Source organism: Haemaphysalis longicornis, unplaced genomic scaffold (genome assembly GCF_048455015.1).
Source record: "Haemaphysalis longicornis isolate Haplotype H1 unplaced genomic scaffold, Haemaphysalis longicornis Haplotype H1 scaffold_1, whole genome shotgun sequence".
NCBI lineage: Eukaryota > Metazoa > Arthropoda > Arachnida > Ixodida > Ixodidae > Haemaphysalis > Haemaphysalis longicornis.
In genome coordinates, this window is record NW_027526203.1 from 168,587,928 (window position 1) to 168,604,100 (window position 16,173).

Sequence of the window (16,173 nt, forward strand, 5' to 3'; positions counted from 1 at the left end):
CCCCGCGGACCGCACAAAAGCTCTCGGCTGACCGCATGCGGCCCGCGGGCCTCATGTTCCACACCTCTATACAGATTCACATAGAAATTACGACCTATTGTATTAGCTCAAGTTCTGTAAAATAAACCAAGGGAACAAAGGGCACACAAAATTCCAGGAAACGTTTATAGAGCAAAGAGATTAGGACGAATCATCATCTTCGACGTACGAGAGGCCACTGTTTAGGCACTGCAGCCATAAGACTGCAGTGTGCACTGTAATCTGGCTGTGCCTAAGAGCTCACGACGTTGTTTAGCAGCGATATAGTAATGAACCTTTAAATACAGCAAAATTTATTCGCGTGGAAAGGCGTGTGGTTAGACTACTACTCCGTACTTCCGAAGGCCATGAAAGCATACAGCTCACACCATGAAGAGTCACTCAGCAGGAGGAAGCGTCGAGTTCGCTTGTACGTCCATGCTTGTGCACAATGCGGTCACTTCCCGATTTGTCGGCGGAGTTTTTCTCTTTGCGCCCCGTGGGGCTGATAACTGATTACATGCTCGTCTGTATTGAGATACTGATGTTTTTATCATAGTATTGTTTATTAAGCACCGAGCCAAGCATCCCCCATTTTGACAGCCACGTACATGCTCTCTCTGCGCAGACGAGGATTCCATGCCGTCCCTGTCGCTGCGATGTTCCAAGAAACCACGGAAAGCGCGGACGGCGTTCACCGAACAGCAGCTCAAGGTAATTCAAATTATCACGGTTTCATACTATCTCAACAGGGTGAACTAAAATTTCGCCCTGAATTGGTTATATTATACGAAGGCTTGTATACAGAAGCATCGATGAATGAACCCGATGCAGAAATAGGAAATTTTATTTCCAACGGGCCGCTTTGTTGTAACAAGGACTGTACAGCTTTGAACGACAACATTAGATTTTATGCTCATTGTACTACACGATAGTGTGAGAAGATGTTTTCGGAATTGTTTGACGGTTTTATACCAAATGTTGGGCCATACCCCAACCATCCCTTGTAGCAATATTTAAACAGTACAACTATACGAAAGTGCATGCTTACTTTGCGTCAAAGATTATTTGCAAAAATCTGACGCTGTGCAAAAATCTGACGCTGTGCCTTCCATTTTGTATTTAGGCAGGGCAGTGTGTATAGGTATTCATATATGCACACATATTGGTACGGGTCGTTCTCCTGAAATTTGGCCCCACGGGACGGCGAAAGAATACCCGAATTATCAATTATTATCCATTATTTGGGTATTCTTGAACGGATTGAAATAACCAAACTGAAAAATTTAGTAGGAACCGTTTGAGTCGTAGCACCAAATTAAGGGGCTTCTAGTGCACGCGAATTATAACATTTTTTTAGTGAATATAGGCATAAATATTCATAGCTTTGCAACGATAGTCAAGACAAAACCACTTTTTCTACGTCCGCATTGGGTGTTTTATTAGGGCTTCACAGCTTCTCAGTTTAAGAGGGTGAAAACCTCGCTTCATTTTCAAGTCGCCGAACCGGGAACATATTATTGATTGATTGATTGATTGATTGATTGATTGATTGATTGATTGATTGATTGATTGATTGATTGATTGATTGATTTATTGATTGATTGATTGATTGATTGATTGATTGATTGATTGATTGATTGTGTGTTTAACGTGCCGAAGCTACACTTGGGCTATGAGGTGCGCCGTACTGGAGAGCTCCGGAATAATTTTGATCCCCTGAGGATATTTCACGTGCGCCGAAATCTCGACTAACGAGAGTTTTCGCTTTTCGCCTCCATCAGAAAAGCAGCCACCGCGGCCGGGATTAAACCCACGTCCTTGGCTCACAGCAGAACGCCTTGACCACTGAGCCACCGCGGCGCGTGAGGGACAAATACTATGTGTACTTCTTTGATTAGTTCAGGTTTGCCTTTTTGTAAACAACAAAATAGTGATAAGCCGTATATTTACACGCCAAAAAAACGTCTATGGGTCTGCTTCCCCACAGTGCACTTAAATGACCAATGTCGGTATGGGTATCCGAAAAACAGATTTGAAAAGGCACATCGTATATGATTTCAAACCCATATCTCTGATATCGTACAGCACCGCATGATGATTTCTCTGCGTAATTATCAGCCCAGACAACATTTTTGAGAACGAATCGTATGCCGAGCCTCGTCATCGGCCTACTTCGTCCTCCTGATCACTGTGATTGGCCATTGAGGTGTGTTGTGGTGAAGCAAACGCGCCGATCTTTATTAAAGCGTAGCTTCATATAAATTGGCGAAGGAAACTCCGACGGCCCGTGTACGCAGAAAACTCCACAGAAAAAAAGGAGTTAGAAGTGATGGAGACAGATTTGCTTGGTTTATAGACGACGTGGCTACACTCTCACGTCTACAGACACTGGTAAGGGGTACGACGCATCGGAGAAGCGGAAAGGAATTTCTCTCGCAGCGGAGCGCGCGCACAGCGAGATACGTGAAGCACAGCACAAGCAGCAACGGCGAGAAGGAGAGGCGGCGGTGCGGGCGGTGCCGAACGTTACAGCTTCACCGACTACCCATCGACACGGAGTGCGTGGGCGCATTTTTAAGACTAAAGTGTTTTATTCCGGGATGCACCAAGATTTCACTGACGTCATATCCGTCCCGGAAATGGCACCAGTACAACGAAGCAAGCAGCCTGTAAAGGGTGCACCCTGGGACACATGGTCTTCTTGCGCAGAAGCAACCTTTAGTACTAAAGAGTACGTCATACTTATGGTTGTTCGTTTTCGGGTTTTATATTTTAACACGAAAGTGTTTTATGCCGGGATACACCAAGATTTCAGTGACGTCATATCGGTCACGGAAATGACTCCAGTATACCTTTGCCGAACAACCCGCCAGCAGGACGTCGCTCGCCAAGCACACCCACACGAAAGCCGCCGACCCGCAAATCATGCTCAGATGCAGATTTCGCTGCACATTTCACTTTCGGGTTTAACCGATTCCTATGACAGAGGAATCAACCACAGTTTTTTTTTTATTTTAAGCGTGCACCTTTTAAGACCCAAGACCTATCAAGTACAGGTAATAGTCATTTAATAAGGGGCAACACCACGAAAACCGTGCCTTTAAGCCTGCGCCATCGGAACAGATATTCGAGGCAAGTGGTCTCCTTCGCCACGTTTCTACTGAAAGCCCCTTCAAATCTGTAATTTATGATGACTTCAATGGGATGTTGGTTCACATGGTGGCATATACGTCTGCTAATTTTCTTTGATGTCTGTGCTCTTGGGACTTTGGTACAATCGTGCACAGGCAGAACACACATCTAAGCTAGTTTTCGTAGGCCATCACTTAAATTTAAAGGATGTTGTTCACCGTTTGTAGGCCATCTAACGCAACACTGCTGCGCAGTTTTGGCTTATGTCGTGGGTTACGTCCAATCTTGTTACAATGTATCGTATTTTAAGCCTGATTCAGCGCTTTTCTCAGTGAAAGTGCTCAATGGCACTTCCGTCGGCATTTTTGGGGTTGTGTTCATAAACACAGTGTGTTTTGCAGCAAAGTTAACTTTAAAACTAAAAGCTCACCATAATCATAGCCAACTTTACCCAATGTCATGTTCGCATGCCCCTAACCTGAGTTTTATTGTCAGCGCTTTGCAGTGGAGCCAACTTTAAAGCAAAAACTAACCTTAAAGCAACGCCCAGTTTTCTGACCAGCGCCTCAACAATCATGCCTGTAACCGATACGGCCATGTTCGCGCGTGCATGACCGACATATCACTATCTAGCGCGAATTTTTTCTCGTCACGATTGCATTTGTAAAATGAATCTGCAGACCAATTTTGTGGCCTTCAATATTTTCTTCGCGACAAAGCTGCCAGAAGGTATCGTCTTTAGCCGTTTTCGTAATAATCGCTCTGGTTGAGACGTCAGAAATGCCATGTTTTACCTGACACGACCCTATTTCGTCATGCGTCAAATAAAACGGATGGTGCACGGAATTGTGCAATAAAAAAAACAAGGAAGGACGAAGAGGCGAATAACATACCAGACGATACATGGAGGGTCGCTCTGAACCTTCGAAGCTCTTCGCCACGTCCATCCTTGTTATTTGGTGCAGTTTTCTTCCGGAGATACGTCAATCAACTCGATCCATTATCTACGCTGTATACAACAGGAGGACTGAAGCTTGCTGAAGCTCATCATGTAGGCATGATGAGGGGGATGGAAAAAGAACTTACACTCACTTCTCTCGCAGGACCTACAATCCCTACTGCAGCATTATAATCGCAAAGACGAGATAAAGAAAAAAAGTTACGACGAAATTAAAATTCACCGTTGAAATAAGCAGCTGACCAGCGGATGCATACCGGCTGCAGTAGTTGCAAAAAAAAAAATTCCCCCGCATTTCCCCGAAGGGGAGTATGAGGAAGTGCGAAGCACGGGGTGATGCTATGAGGGGGAGTTTGTTGAAGTTTGGTGGCATTTTGCCCGTTAGTTACATTAACACCCCCTCGTGATCACGTTCGGCTTAACACGCCTCGTTTGTCCCTCTGCGGAAATCTTGGTGAATTAACGTGTATGTTCGAGAGGAGGAGCGCACCGCACCGCAGCGCACCGCAGCTGCGAAGCGCCGACCGGAGTGAAGGGAGAGGAGGCGCAGTCACGTGAGAGAATGCAGAACTAGCGGGTTTGTAGTATCACGTGTACGCCACGCAGTTATCAGGCCGCTATAACGCCGCTGAGTCGCCAACGCACGCCGCTGACGACGTAGTTTGAATGCGTTGAAGATATAAGGCGCGTTACTAACACTGATATCAACGCAGCGTTCGTGGCTTAGTCGGTAGAGCGTCGCGCTGCGGCCGCAAAGTCCGCAGATCGAAACCTTGCGCCGGATGCTGTTTTTTTTTTTTATATAGTGTAGTGGCCTGGCTGGCGCGCCGAGAGAGGGTGTTGCGAGCTGGAGAGTAGTAAAGGGGCTTTAGGAGAGTAGGCGAGGGGGGAGAGGAGGCGCTGTGCGAGCGCGACGATTCAGGCTCGCTTAAGAAGTGTATTCGCACTTATTCCTGTCCAATCTCCCACGTGGGTATGTGCCATGTCAGCGGCCAGGCAGCGCGCGCCCATCTCCCCCCGTTGCTAAGGAAGACGAAGAGCGCGCGCACCCTCAGCTGTTGCTATGCGGACGGCGGAAGGCTCGGGGTCGCTTATAAAGTGCATTCGCACTTAAAAAAGAAGTTCACCCTAACGCGTAAGACTTGAAGGTAGCGAATCTGTACGCAACCTTCACGACTATGATTGCAGCCTATGTGCTTCTTCGCTGCCGCAGTCCTTTACTCCATCCTTGTTGCTATAAGTGTGAGCTTCCTTCTTTCTTTTCGTTGTTGGAAGTGATAACCATTGGACATCACCTTGGAGGGGTGTACGCTATGACGTGTCTTTATCGTTCCGAGCAAGTGTGGCCATGATTACGGTGAACTCTGGAGTGTTTTCTTTTCTTTCTTTCTTTTTTTTTTTTTTGCCAATTTGGCTCATCTCCCTAAGTGGGTATGCTTGGCTTGAAAAACGTGCGTGGCGACGCTGGGCGGTCGCCACGAGGCACGCACTGATCAGCGCTCGGCATTTTCTTGGTTTTTTTTAACAGCCGGGCGGCCGCCGCGAGGCACGCGCTCACGTGCGCGCGCTCGACATTATCTTGGTGTTTTAACTGCGGACAGGCAGAATTACGATTTGCTAAACAGCTTCGCTGCAAAAATAATGTTTTAATGAAATCGAGAAGTACAGAGGCCTGGTCCGGGAACGAACTGGCTAGTTCCTGGGATGCGTTCAAAAATATTCCAAGCGTTCGAATAAAATTCGGAAGCCGTGTCTGTGCGTTCATACTTATTCTCGCGCCGATGTGTGTGAATGCACGGGCTCAACGAACGAGCGGCATCCCACATCGGCTGCAAACAAGAAAAGAAAGAAAAGCGGGAGAATAGGTGAAGAAAGCAGTCGTTTACAACATAGCGAGGTTTTTTTTTCTCGGGGGGGGGGGGAGTGAGGGGGGGGGGAGGGTGCAGACGAAGCGGACAACGGCGTTTGCCGCCTCATTATACAATCGGGCCTCGTTTTCCTTCCACTTTTGTGGAGGGACAGAGACCAACGCAAATAGCCAATTCATTCACACGAGCCGCGCGGCATTCGACCCGCACGCTTATTAAGAGCGCCGCAACGCCTGGGATGCGATTCTATAACTCGCCGAGATAATAACAGCGGCTCTCACCGCGGGAGGGAAGTGCGCAGTGAGTACTTTTCCGCTGCTATTCCCCCATTCGGGCATACAAAGTCTGAACGCAGCAAGAGCGCATGCTAATTTAGTTCTAAGTGTGCCACGCTTCCCAAAACGACCTTGCGCACTGACTGCAGGGGGGAGCCAAGAATGCGTCGGAAGTGTTTCGTCTTTGTTACGCCTTTGCAGTTCCGCGCCACTTTTTCTCTCTTTTTTTCTTTCAGTCGTCTTTCTACGCAGTCATCTCAATGAACGCGAACACAGAGCGTGAAAACTTCATTTCAATCAGTCGAGGTCTTCTCCCCTCTCCCCGGTTTCCCTCAGCCTCTCGCTTCCAAATGCAGCGTGACCCTGGCAAAGTGGGTAACAGGGCAGCAGAGGTTACGCATGCGCTCGCGAATTCGGAGTAGCACCAGCCATGGTTATGGAAATGAAGACCTCTAAGTCCGCACGCATCCTTATTGTGATTCACCGGGACCCGGTGGGGATCACGCGGCGAGGAGCACGCTAGTTTGTGCCTGGATGGTTCGGGAGGAGGCGTCCATTGTCGCCGGCGCTTGACTCTTGCGCGCGGCTCGTCCCCTGGACGTCAGACGGCCGGGCTCATTAATGGGGCGTTAGACAGTACACGCGCGCCTTGTGACCGCCCGCTTCGACACGTCTTTGAAGAGGTACACCGCACACGTATCTCGACTGTGCAGATGGGACATTCGACGTGGCCCTACTTGTGCCCCATTGTGTGCTTTGGAGCCAAGTTTCGCGTGCAAGGATGGTTGGCCCTGAATAAGAGCGCACGAGCGCTGAAGAGCGTACGCCGAGGATCACGGCCACGAGCTCGTGTTTGTGCGTGTATACCTCTGCGGACACAATGAGGCGGCAACTTTCACGGGAACTCGGGGGAAAGACGAGAGAAAGGCAACGTCGCCTTGACATTGAACTTGAAGGACTAGTTTTGCGGCCAGTTGGGGTGCTCTCGTAACAGAATGAGCCGCGCTTTTCTGTTGATTCATTTTTGAAGATCTTCAACACGTATAAAAAGGAATTTGATGGCATATACATACGTATCTGGCAGCACCAGCTTCCTGGGACGCTCATCCACCGTGATAACAGAGCAATTCATCCGGGCTGCGCCCTCTGAAATTTAGTAACGCAAGCCTTGCCGTGTAATTGCTCTGTTCGTTTCATATCGGTTATGCTTGAAGAAAAACGCTTCGATACGATGCGATGTGTGTGCGCAAGGCCCCTGCGAGCTTCCCTCCAAACAAATGATGCGCTCCCACATCGCGCTCAAACGGAGCGGCGTAGACCCTTGAAGTAACCGACAGCCCATAACTTCTGAGTGCGCGCACGATTCAAATTGATTGATTGTAGGGTTTAACGCGCCGACGCAACGCAGGCGATGAGGCGCACCGTAGTGGAGGGCTCCGGATTAATTTTGACCACCTGGGGATCTTTAATGTGCGCCGAAATGTCGTACACGCGGGTGTTATTGCTCTTCGCCTCCATTCGCACGTTTCAAATAAAATCGAGGCTATATTCGCATGGCTGCCGGAACTTGCTCTGATCAGTCACGTGTCGGAGGTTATTAACGGGTATTTGCATCAACAAGAACGCACGCTAATTCACTCAAGCTACAACACTATGCAGGCTCTAAAACTTTTTTAATCTAAAAAAATCACCAAAAGCACGCTTGGCCTCCACAATCTAAGCGGAGGTTTCAAAAGAAGCGCTAGCCTTTCACTGGTCCTCTATTAATCGCTACTGTTAAAATTCCGCCGGAACAGTCTTATATTTCAGGCTATTTTATTTTATTTTATAGTCATATCCAAGTGTTCTAATGGCTGTAACGGCTTCATCCTAGTGAACTACGTTGCTCCCGGAATAACACTATGGAGCCTTGCAGATGGTCGAGCCAATTACGCGCACAGCCGAGCATGCTCCTCCTGGACGCGACTTTGTCTGTGCGCCGAAGGGCGCTATAACGAGGGCGCTCAAACCTGCGGGGAGTGGAAACATGTGCGGGCGAAAGAAAGGAGAAAAGAGATGTTTTTTTCTTCTCCATAGTGAATGAACTCCTCAACAAAGCTCGAACCTCGTGGTGAAACGCTGCACAACGCCGCTTTTTATTTCGTACTATAGGTGAGAAACTTAGCCCACTCGTTCGCATTCAGAAGGAAGAGCTGAGTCCTGTGCATATGCAAGTGGCAAGCTGGCTGCTATAGACATTTATCAATGACCAGCATTATGCGAAGGGTGAGCGTACAACAAAGCGCGTTTGGAAATTTGCCACAGAGCCTGCAACACTTCTCACTACTCTCGATTGATTGGGGGGTTTAACGCGCCCGCAACGCAGGCGATGAGGTGCGCCGTAGTGGAGGGCTCAGGCTTAATTTTGACCACGTGGGAATCTTTAACGTGCGCCGAAATCCAGAACACGCGGGCGTTTTTTGCTTTTCGCCTCCATCAGAAAAGCGGCCGGGAATCGAACCCGCGTCGTTGGGTTTCATTGCTCTCACATTACTGCCAATTTCCTGATGGTGGGCCCGTCGTTTGCGTCCTCCGGACCTGCGAAAATACTCTCTTCTACGAATTCTTGAATCCGAAGAAGTGCTGTTTTTCTGCCTCCACACCCTCTATCGGCTGCTGAAAGATCAATACTTAAAGGAATCGACCCTGGAACATTTTTTTCAACGAAGGAAAATTTGACATCCCCCTTAATGCATCCGTACGGCTGCGAAGTAAAGCTGTACAGCTTTCTCAAAAACTTTGCAGTTGAAGAAAAAATCGTCCTGATCCAGGATTTGAACCCGGGACCACCACCTATCTAGGGCAGTTAGACATCCACCTCAATGCAGCCATACAGCTGCATTGAGGTGGATGTCAAACTTCCCTTCGCAGAAACTTACTCCACCGTGGGGATTTCCCCTAAATCTGGCGGATTAACTCTTTTTCAACTTTTTCCAAAATTTGAAGTACTGAACGCGTCAACCAGTGCATCCAGTGCTGAGATCAGGGGGCCAAAAGTACCGCAGCCAAATATGTTACTGCTCTGCACCCATAAGATAAGCTAGAAACTTGCTCAAAACATTGCCCTCTCTTTTTCAGTTTGGTAATTGTTTGTGCGCTCGAGTGGCGTCACCAGCTATTGACCCGCTTCCCTTCAGTTGCAGCAGTGAACGCATGCGATGGCCACTTTAAAGGGACACTGAAGTGAATTTGTCAAGCTTCTGTTTTTGCTTGCATTGCGTAGACTGGCCCAAATAAACACCCTTTTCATCGTTTATTCGTTCTATAAGTTGATATTTACTTTGTAAAGCCTGAACGAAGAAAAACTACCATGCGTGGTCTGCGGCGGCCGCACCAACTAATGCAGTGACGCCCATACGAGGCGCTATACTGTGATTGGCAGATGTCCAAGATTAGAATTCAAACCAGTTGCGGTTTCGGTTCTGTGAAACAGTATGCTTGGCATTCGATGTTATCGTTGGCTGGGCATTCTCGATTTCTCAGTAATCGGCATATATACCGTGCTTCTGCCGTGTTGTCGGCTGTAAAATGCGTCAGATAAGCCTACCAGCATGCCTCGGAATCGTAACAATCACTAGCCGAAGCGTACTCAGGGAATGAACGCCTTCCGCATCACCGGAGACGATTAAATTCCGTGCGCTTCCCCCCCCCCCCCCCCCCCCCCCTCTCCCAATCGGAGCTTGGCTGGATCGTGCCTGTATCGTAAGAGGCGATGTTCGCACCAGGCCAATGGTCGGCTGATTCGGGACTGTGCCTGCGCTATCGGGGATTCTAACTTACGAATTGCAAAACAACGGACCTACTGCTCCAGACCACTCAGCCATTATCTAGCGCTGGCATGAATGGAAACTATTTTAAGGTTGTTGGTTTTCGGGTCTTGTATTGTTTTTTTTTTTAAATCGGGGGTAAAAATCTGGTGTTATTTCTCGAACTTATGATCCCGGAGAAATAGGGTTTTTTTTGTGAAATGATTCCGAAACTCATACCTTTTGGGGTTAAACTTGCAGATGTGCTATGTAATACCCTAAGTTTATTTGATCAGAAGGTGTCACTAGCTTCTCTCTCATGCGTTAGAATTGGTGTTTGTTTCGAGCTGGTAATCGAGGGGACATCAGGGTTTTTTCTAGCAAATACTCTCCGAAATTTGGCGTTTGTTTGGAACTGAATAGTAATGATGACAGTAAAGAGTATAGATAACTTCTAAGAAATGAAAAAAAAAAAATATTCACGAAAAGTTGGTCATCGATTTTTTACGCATCCTTGTTTACATACATTATCATCTGCAATCCCAACATGTCGGTATCCGTTGGAGACCTGTCCAATCTTTGAACGTAGCTCAGCCGGGAGAAAGTTCTCTCGACATCACAGCTTCTGCTAGCTAGGCACAGCAATATCAGTGCAGCATTTGCCAGCCTCGGGTAGCGAGCGATAGAGTCATGCCGATACTCAATGAGTTCGGAAGCTGTGTTTGTGGGGATTGCTTCCAGCAAGCGGTGATCGAGAACGGCAAACCGTCAGCCCACAATTGTGCAGATCGATACTTTGAAACGGTCCATTTGGGGAAAAATCTCTCCTGATTCTCCTGAAACACGTTCGGGGCGTAAAAATCGGGTTTTACCCGAAAACGAACAAACCTAAATATAAAGTATATAGCATGTTTACATTTTTATTTAGTTTTGGCATTCCAAGCACCTTCTATAACTATCTCTTGAATAACGCTCATGCAGTAAGCGTCCCCCAAATTTCCCCAAATATCTCATCTCCAGCGACTGCATTCCGGCAGGAAAGCGATCGCAAATGTGTGGCTCTGCTGCTGGCCGCTATGCTAGTTCACCCAGCGCGAAACGTGCCTACCACACCTTGGTTTTACGCTATACATAAAAGTTTAGGTTGATTTTAATTTCCTACTACCTATGCTAGCTTCACTAACTCTTCTCCCGCCTTTAATTGGCCTTAGATTTTTCTACCAGCGTAGCAGTCAGCGAAGCGTCTCATGAGCGCTTGTGTGGAGCTACTTAGGCTTATAGCTTGATAGTCTACAAACTAACAAACTAAAGGCACCTTCTTCCAGGCACAAATGTGTCGTGACTAGTTTCAACTGAGCGAACAAATCGCGACGACCCACCGGCGGCCGGCCGACTAGACGCTGGGCCGACTTATTCTGTCGGAGCGTCGGCGAGCCGTGCAGTAGCGCAGTCAAGCCAAGCCACCTAGTTTGAGTGTCATACGAAACGTCATATGAAATCGGAAAGGAGGATGCAGAGAGGAGGACAGCATTTTCGAATTGATTTCTCCACAGAGTAGTCGCGCAAACGCAGCGAGGATGGTCGAAACATGGCCCACAAAGACTCCAGACTAAAATTTGCGCTAGTAATCCCGCAATGTTTACAGATCACTTCATTGCCCCTTTAAAAGAAATCCCAAGAAAGGCAAAGCAGAAACTGGAAGGCGTATCTACTGCGGTGAGCAAACACGCAGTGCCGATCTGTGCTGGCGATAACTATAGCCTTCGCATTGATTCCAGGCACGTAGGCAAAAAGGAAAGGTTTTATCGGCAGTGTTGCAGGACCCCTTAACCTCATGCCGATTATGTACGAGTTCGTACAATGCACAATTGCTTTTAAAGCGAAGCTTTCTATGCCTTCCTTGTACCGTCCACCGTGACGCCAAAACGCACTGCAGAAAAGCCAACTTAAACAATGGGTTTCCGCAAAAGCACATCATGCGCCTCAAGAAAAAAAACACTTCCCGAGGCCGGAATCGAACCTGGGGGCCTCGCGTTATGAAGCCGACGTCTGTCCGATTGCGCCATTCCGAAACAGTCGAAGCAGTTTGGAGCATGGACTTTGACTTTGACTCGGGTTGCATGCGAAAAAGCGTCTCGCTTTCACCATCTTTCTCTTAAAAAAGGAGCTTTGATTTTTTTTTTTTAAGGTCGGTTCCCTAACCTGTCCGGTCTACCGCGACTGTCAAAACTCTACACCATTTTGCTCCGCGCGGAAAAGCAAACGCAGTCCATACAATACTGAGGCTGTATTTTCTGTGCCCTCTCTGTGGGCTAGTGGCGCACACGTTTGGCCCCTGGGGGACGGGTGAGCTGTTACACTGCTTCGAGCGTGTGAAAACAGCAAGCCAGCGTTTATGGTTCGAGTTATAAAACCAGCGGCCCTTTGGATCGAAGCGTGAAATGCGCAAGTAAATATCCGATGTTCAGCCAAAGATATTGGACGCGCTGCTCATAGCGTACACGGTTGAGCTCCGAGACTAAAAATCGCAGCTTATTTTTGTTATCCTCCTAGAATCTGCATGCAGAGAAGCGGTCTGTATGACTATCTCCATGAGTGCCACACGGCAGCCACCTGCAACAGCGCAGGTTGTGACTTCTAAGTGGGTCTGCGTCATGCCCACGCAGTCTTTGTAAACCAAGTAAGGCATGAGGTGATGGTGCACGGTTGTTTGAGCGCCTCTCCACTGTCAACTCACCAATGGGCGGGGAGATATTTTTACTTGGACCAGGCATACGTCACCATTCGAACATAATTTTTTTCTTCCCAGGAAAGTACATGCCAGTGGCGTAAGTGAAATTCACCAAAACCTTGGGCAGTAGCCTATCTCGTCCTCCACAGTCTAACACTGATTTTTGGTCTTGTTCGCTACGCCTTGGCCGGAGCGGACAAGGTCGATTGATTTGATTGTCAATCAAATCAATCAACCTTGAGGACAAGGTTGAGGTGCACAGACTCAGGGGCAAACGTTCGTATGTACGTACCGAAAAAAAAATTCGCTAAACTGTTGTTCGTGCTCGGAACAAGCACTGTATACAGCCTTGCGAAGCGCTGAACATCACCCCCGCCTGTCCAAATCTCGCCGAACGCTCAGTTCCGCCAAGCCCAGGTCTTTTCGCTATCACGTTTCGTTTTTCTCCCGTTTTCCTTTTTCTGTTATACTGTGCCAGTCCTGCGCTTGGCACTTTGCTTTCCGAGGGTCGTGTACGCCGTGCGCTCAACATCACTCACCGTCGCACTACGGGCATTTTCAGTGGAAGTAGACAGGAAATACAGGTGGCAGCAGCGCTCAGTTTGCGACTCCGCCGCACTGCAATAAACCGTCCCCTTATCTTCACGCCTGTTTACGAAAATCGCCGACATCCGCGTCTTTTCTACGTTCCTGCCTGCCCTTTTTTTTTTCGTTTAGAGCGCTCACTGACGGCACCGCATCTTATTTCTCTGCATCTCTCCCCATCTGCAAGTCCACCGCATGTTCCGCGCAACGCAAACAATTCAGCCGCAATAAAACCCGGAAGTCCTTCCCCGATTCAGTGCACAACAACCGAAGTAACGTGAACTCAGCGTACGACGCGAAAAGCTCCGCCTTCCGCTCGAAAAGCGCTTGTTTCTCGCCAAATGGGAGTTCCGCCTTTCTGGGCCACTATTGGCGATGTCATGCCAAGCTGATGAATATATCTTGCCGCCGAGAAAGGGTGCACAGAAAGAGTGGAAACGTGGTCAATCTGCCACGCCTCCTTGAGCATAACAGGGGAGGACCAAGCGCGAATGGGCGCACTGTATGGAGAAGTGCACTTCAAGCTTCACGTGAGGTGGCGAAGAGGTCGGCAAAACGGAGTGCAGTGAGGGTTGGAAATTACACTTGCAGCGTCCTTTCAGTGTACACACGACGTGCGGTATCCCTTCTTCATACTGTGCGCAGTTGTAGAACCATTTGGTTATTACTGCGAGAAGCTTGATGATAGAAGGGGCCCGAAGCGAACACAAAGTAGCGAATTTATTGTTTTTTTTTTTAAATCTCATTGTTTATGCCTGGTGCCATCCTTTTAGTGAAAATTGCGTGGCAATAGAGTCAGAAGCCCGCGCAGTGAAGCGGCATTCGAACTTCCTTCTCGGCCAAGTGATTAGAGAGTGGCCGAGCTGTGCAAAATTGTGTGGGGGAAACGGACGTCGGCCGAGAGCGCTTGAGTGCGTTGTTGCGGCCGCGTATGTGCTCGCCCGCACGGGATGCCGCTTCCAAGAACCGGGGCGAAAAGCGCACGAAATGGGAGGGCAATTTGTGGAGCGTAGTCAACTGCCGACTGCGCTTGCGTGAAGGCTGCTCCGCAAGCACCCGGCGCGGCCGAGGTGGCGGTGCGGAACGGATAACCAAGACGAAACGAGACCGGATGAGGACAAATGAAAAGTTCGCGCAGTATAAACGGCTTGAAGGGATTCCGGAATGGCGGGAGAAGGCAGCAGTGTTTATTGAATTGCACTAGGCGGGGTTTGCTGACGGTGGGTGGGTAGCGTTAGCAACTATCGTCACAAAAATTCTTACGTCACCATTCCAAAGGCACTATTTATTCCTACACAAGTCATAAAAGTACCTAAACACACCCCTATACGAAATCGACGGAACACAAACCTGCCAAACATACCTAGGGCTCACCTAAGAACAGCTGCTGACGTAAAACTAGCCGAAGGAGCCAGACGCTGTTATTTTGTATTCTGTAGCTGTGAAAGCTTCGCAATAAACAATTTCAAATTCAATTACATTTCTTGTTCTGAGATAATAGTAGTCATATCATGTTTTTAATTCGTGAATAAATTTTGTTAGCTTTTTTTTTACTTTTTGTACTTAAGGTTGTCTGACGTGCCAACGCTTTTGGGCTTGCGTCAAATTTCCTCAGTACGAGTTAGGTGCTTACGGAGGATTTCGTCACTTCTGCGTCCGCGCTGACGACAGCCTCTTTGATATAAAGCAACCCAGGAAACTTCGAATCCAATGCACCCTTCTCCTTTGGCGAAATTGGAAACTTTCAAGTGCCCCAAAAAGTCCACGAACATGCCAAATGTCATCAAGGTGTAATGTTAGCAATGCTTTCATTTGTGCCTTAAAAAAGCTCTCGAAAATGCTTCGACGCAGTTGGTTCAATGGCTCAATGTGCCTGCCGTCAACAGCCTTAAGCAGAATTTCATACACCTATCCTAAAGGAATATATCAAATATACCCAATGGTAATAATCTAAAGAACCATGCAAAACTTCACGTAGATGGGGGCATTGTAAATACCTTAACTCAGAAGCAGCGAACAGCTCTATATGTTATACTTCACAAAATTCATTTCAGTAACACTTGCTCGCAGCTTTTTTGTCAATTTTTGTACACAAGTGTCTTTGGTTTCCAGCTTTTCATCGAACTAAAATTGGAGTGCGTTTGCAACTACAACAAACTTGTAAGTGTTTAACAATAAACTACTAAAGGCAAGAAGTGTGGTCCCCACATAGTGTCTATTATACAGATTTTGCGTTGTATACATTGAGGAGGAGGAGGAACAAACGTTTATTTTACATATTTAGAGCAGATGGGCGGCCGCCTTGGTCCAGGTAGCCGCGTGCTGTCGCTGCTCGGGTGGCCCGCTGGATCAGGTTTTGCTGGTCCTGCAGGTCCGAGCTGGTCAGCGCGCATTCCCACTGCTCGGGAGTAGGTGAGGGGAGTGGGGAGGGGTGGTGTGGGCAGAAGAATGCGAGGTGGGGGGTTGAGGCTGAGGTGTGGCAGTCAGGGCAGTTGCAGGTGAAACGGCTGGGGGAGATATGAGACAGGATGGTGCCGTTGTAGAATGTATTTGTTTGGAGACGTCGCCAGATGCGGGATTCTTCGTTGGTGAGTGCAGGGTGTGGAGGGGGGTATTCTCGGCGGGTGTGGCGATAGTGCGCTAAGATATCGGAGTAGGTGGCGGGTAGTGTTTTTTTTTTTTTTTTTTAATAATCCTTGCCCAGAGTACCATTGCCGCCAATTAATGTTGAATAAATAGAGCTTCGGAACATCGTGAATACAGTGCAGTTGCGAAGGGTGCTAATAATACTTGGTCTCCTTCCATCTGCGCGCATATA

The 16,173-nt window shown here is 48.1% G+C and overlaps 1 protein-coding gene across 1 annotated transcript in view; it reads left to right on the plus strand.

Annotated features, from left to right (window-relative positions):
* The first annotated feature begins 648 nt into the window (after positions 1-648).
* Positions 649-16,173, plus strand: part of LOC144139242 (uncharacterized) — a 43,841-nt gene continuing 28,316 nt past the window's right edge. The window contains exon 1 of the mRNA XM_077671659.1: positions 649-732. Coding sequence (XP_077527785.1) covers positions 658-732 — 75 coding nt within the window. The 5' untranslated portion in view covers positions 649-657. The remainder of the gene's footprint in view (positions 733-16,173) is intronic.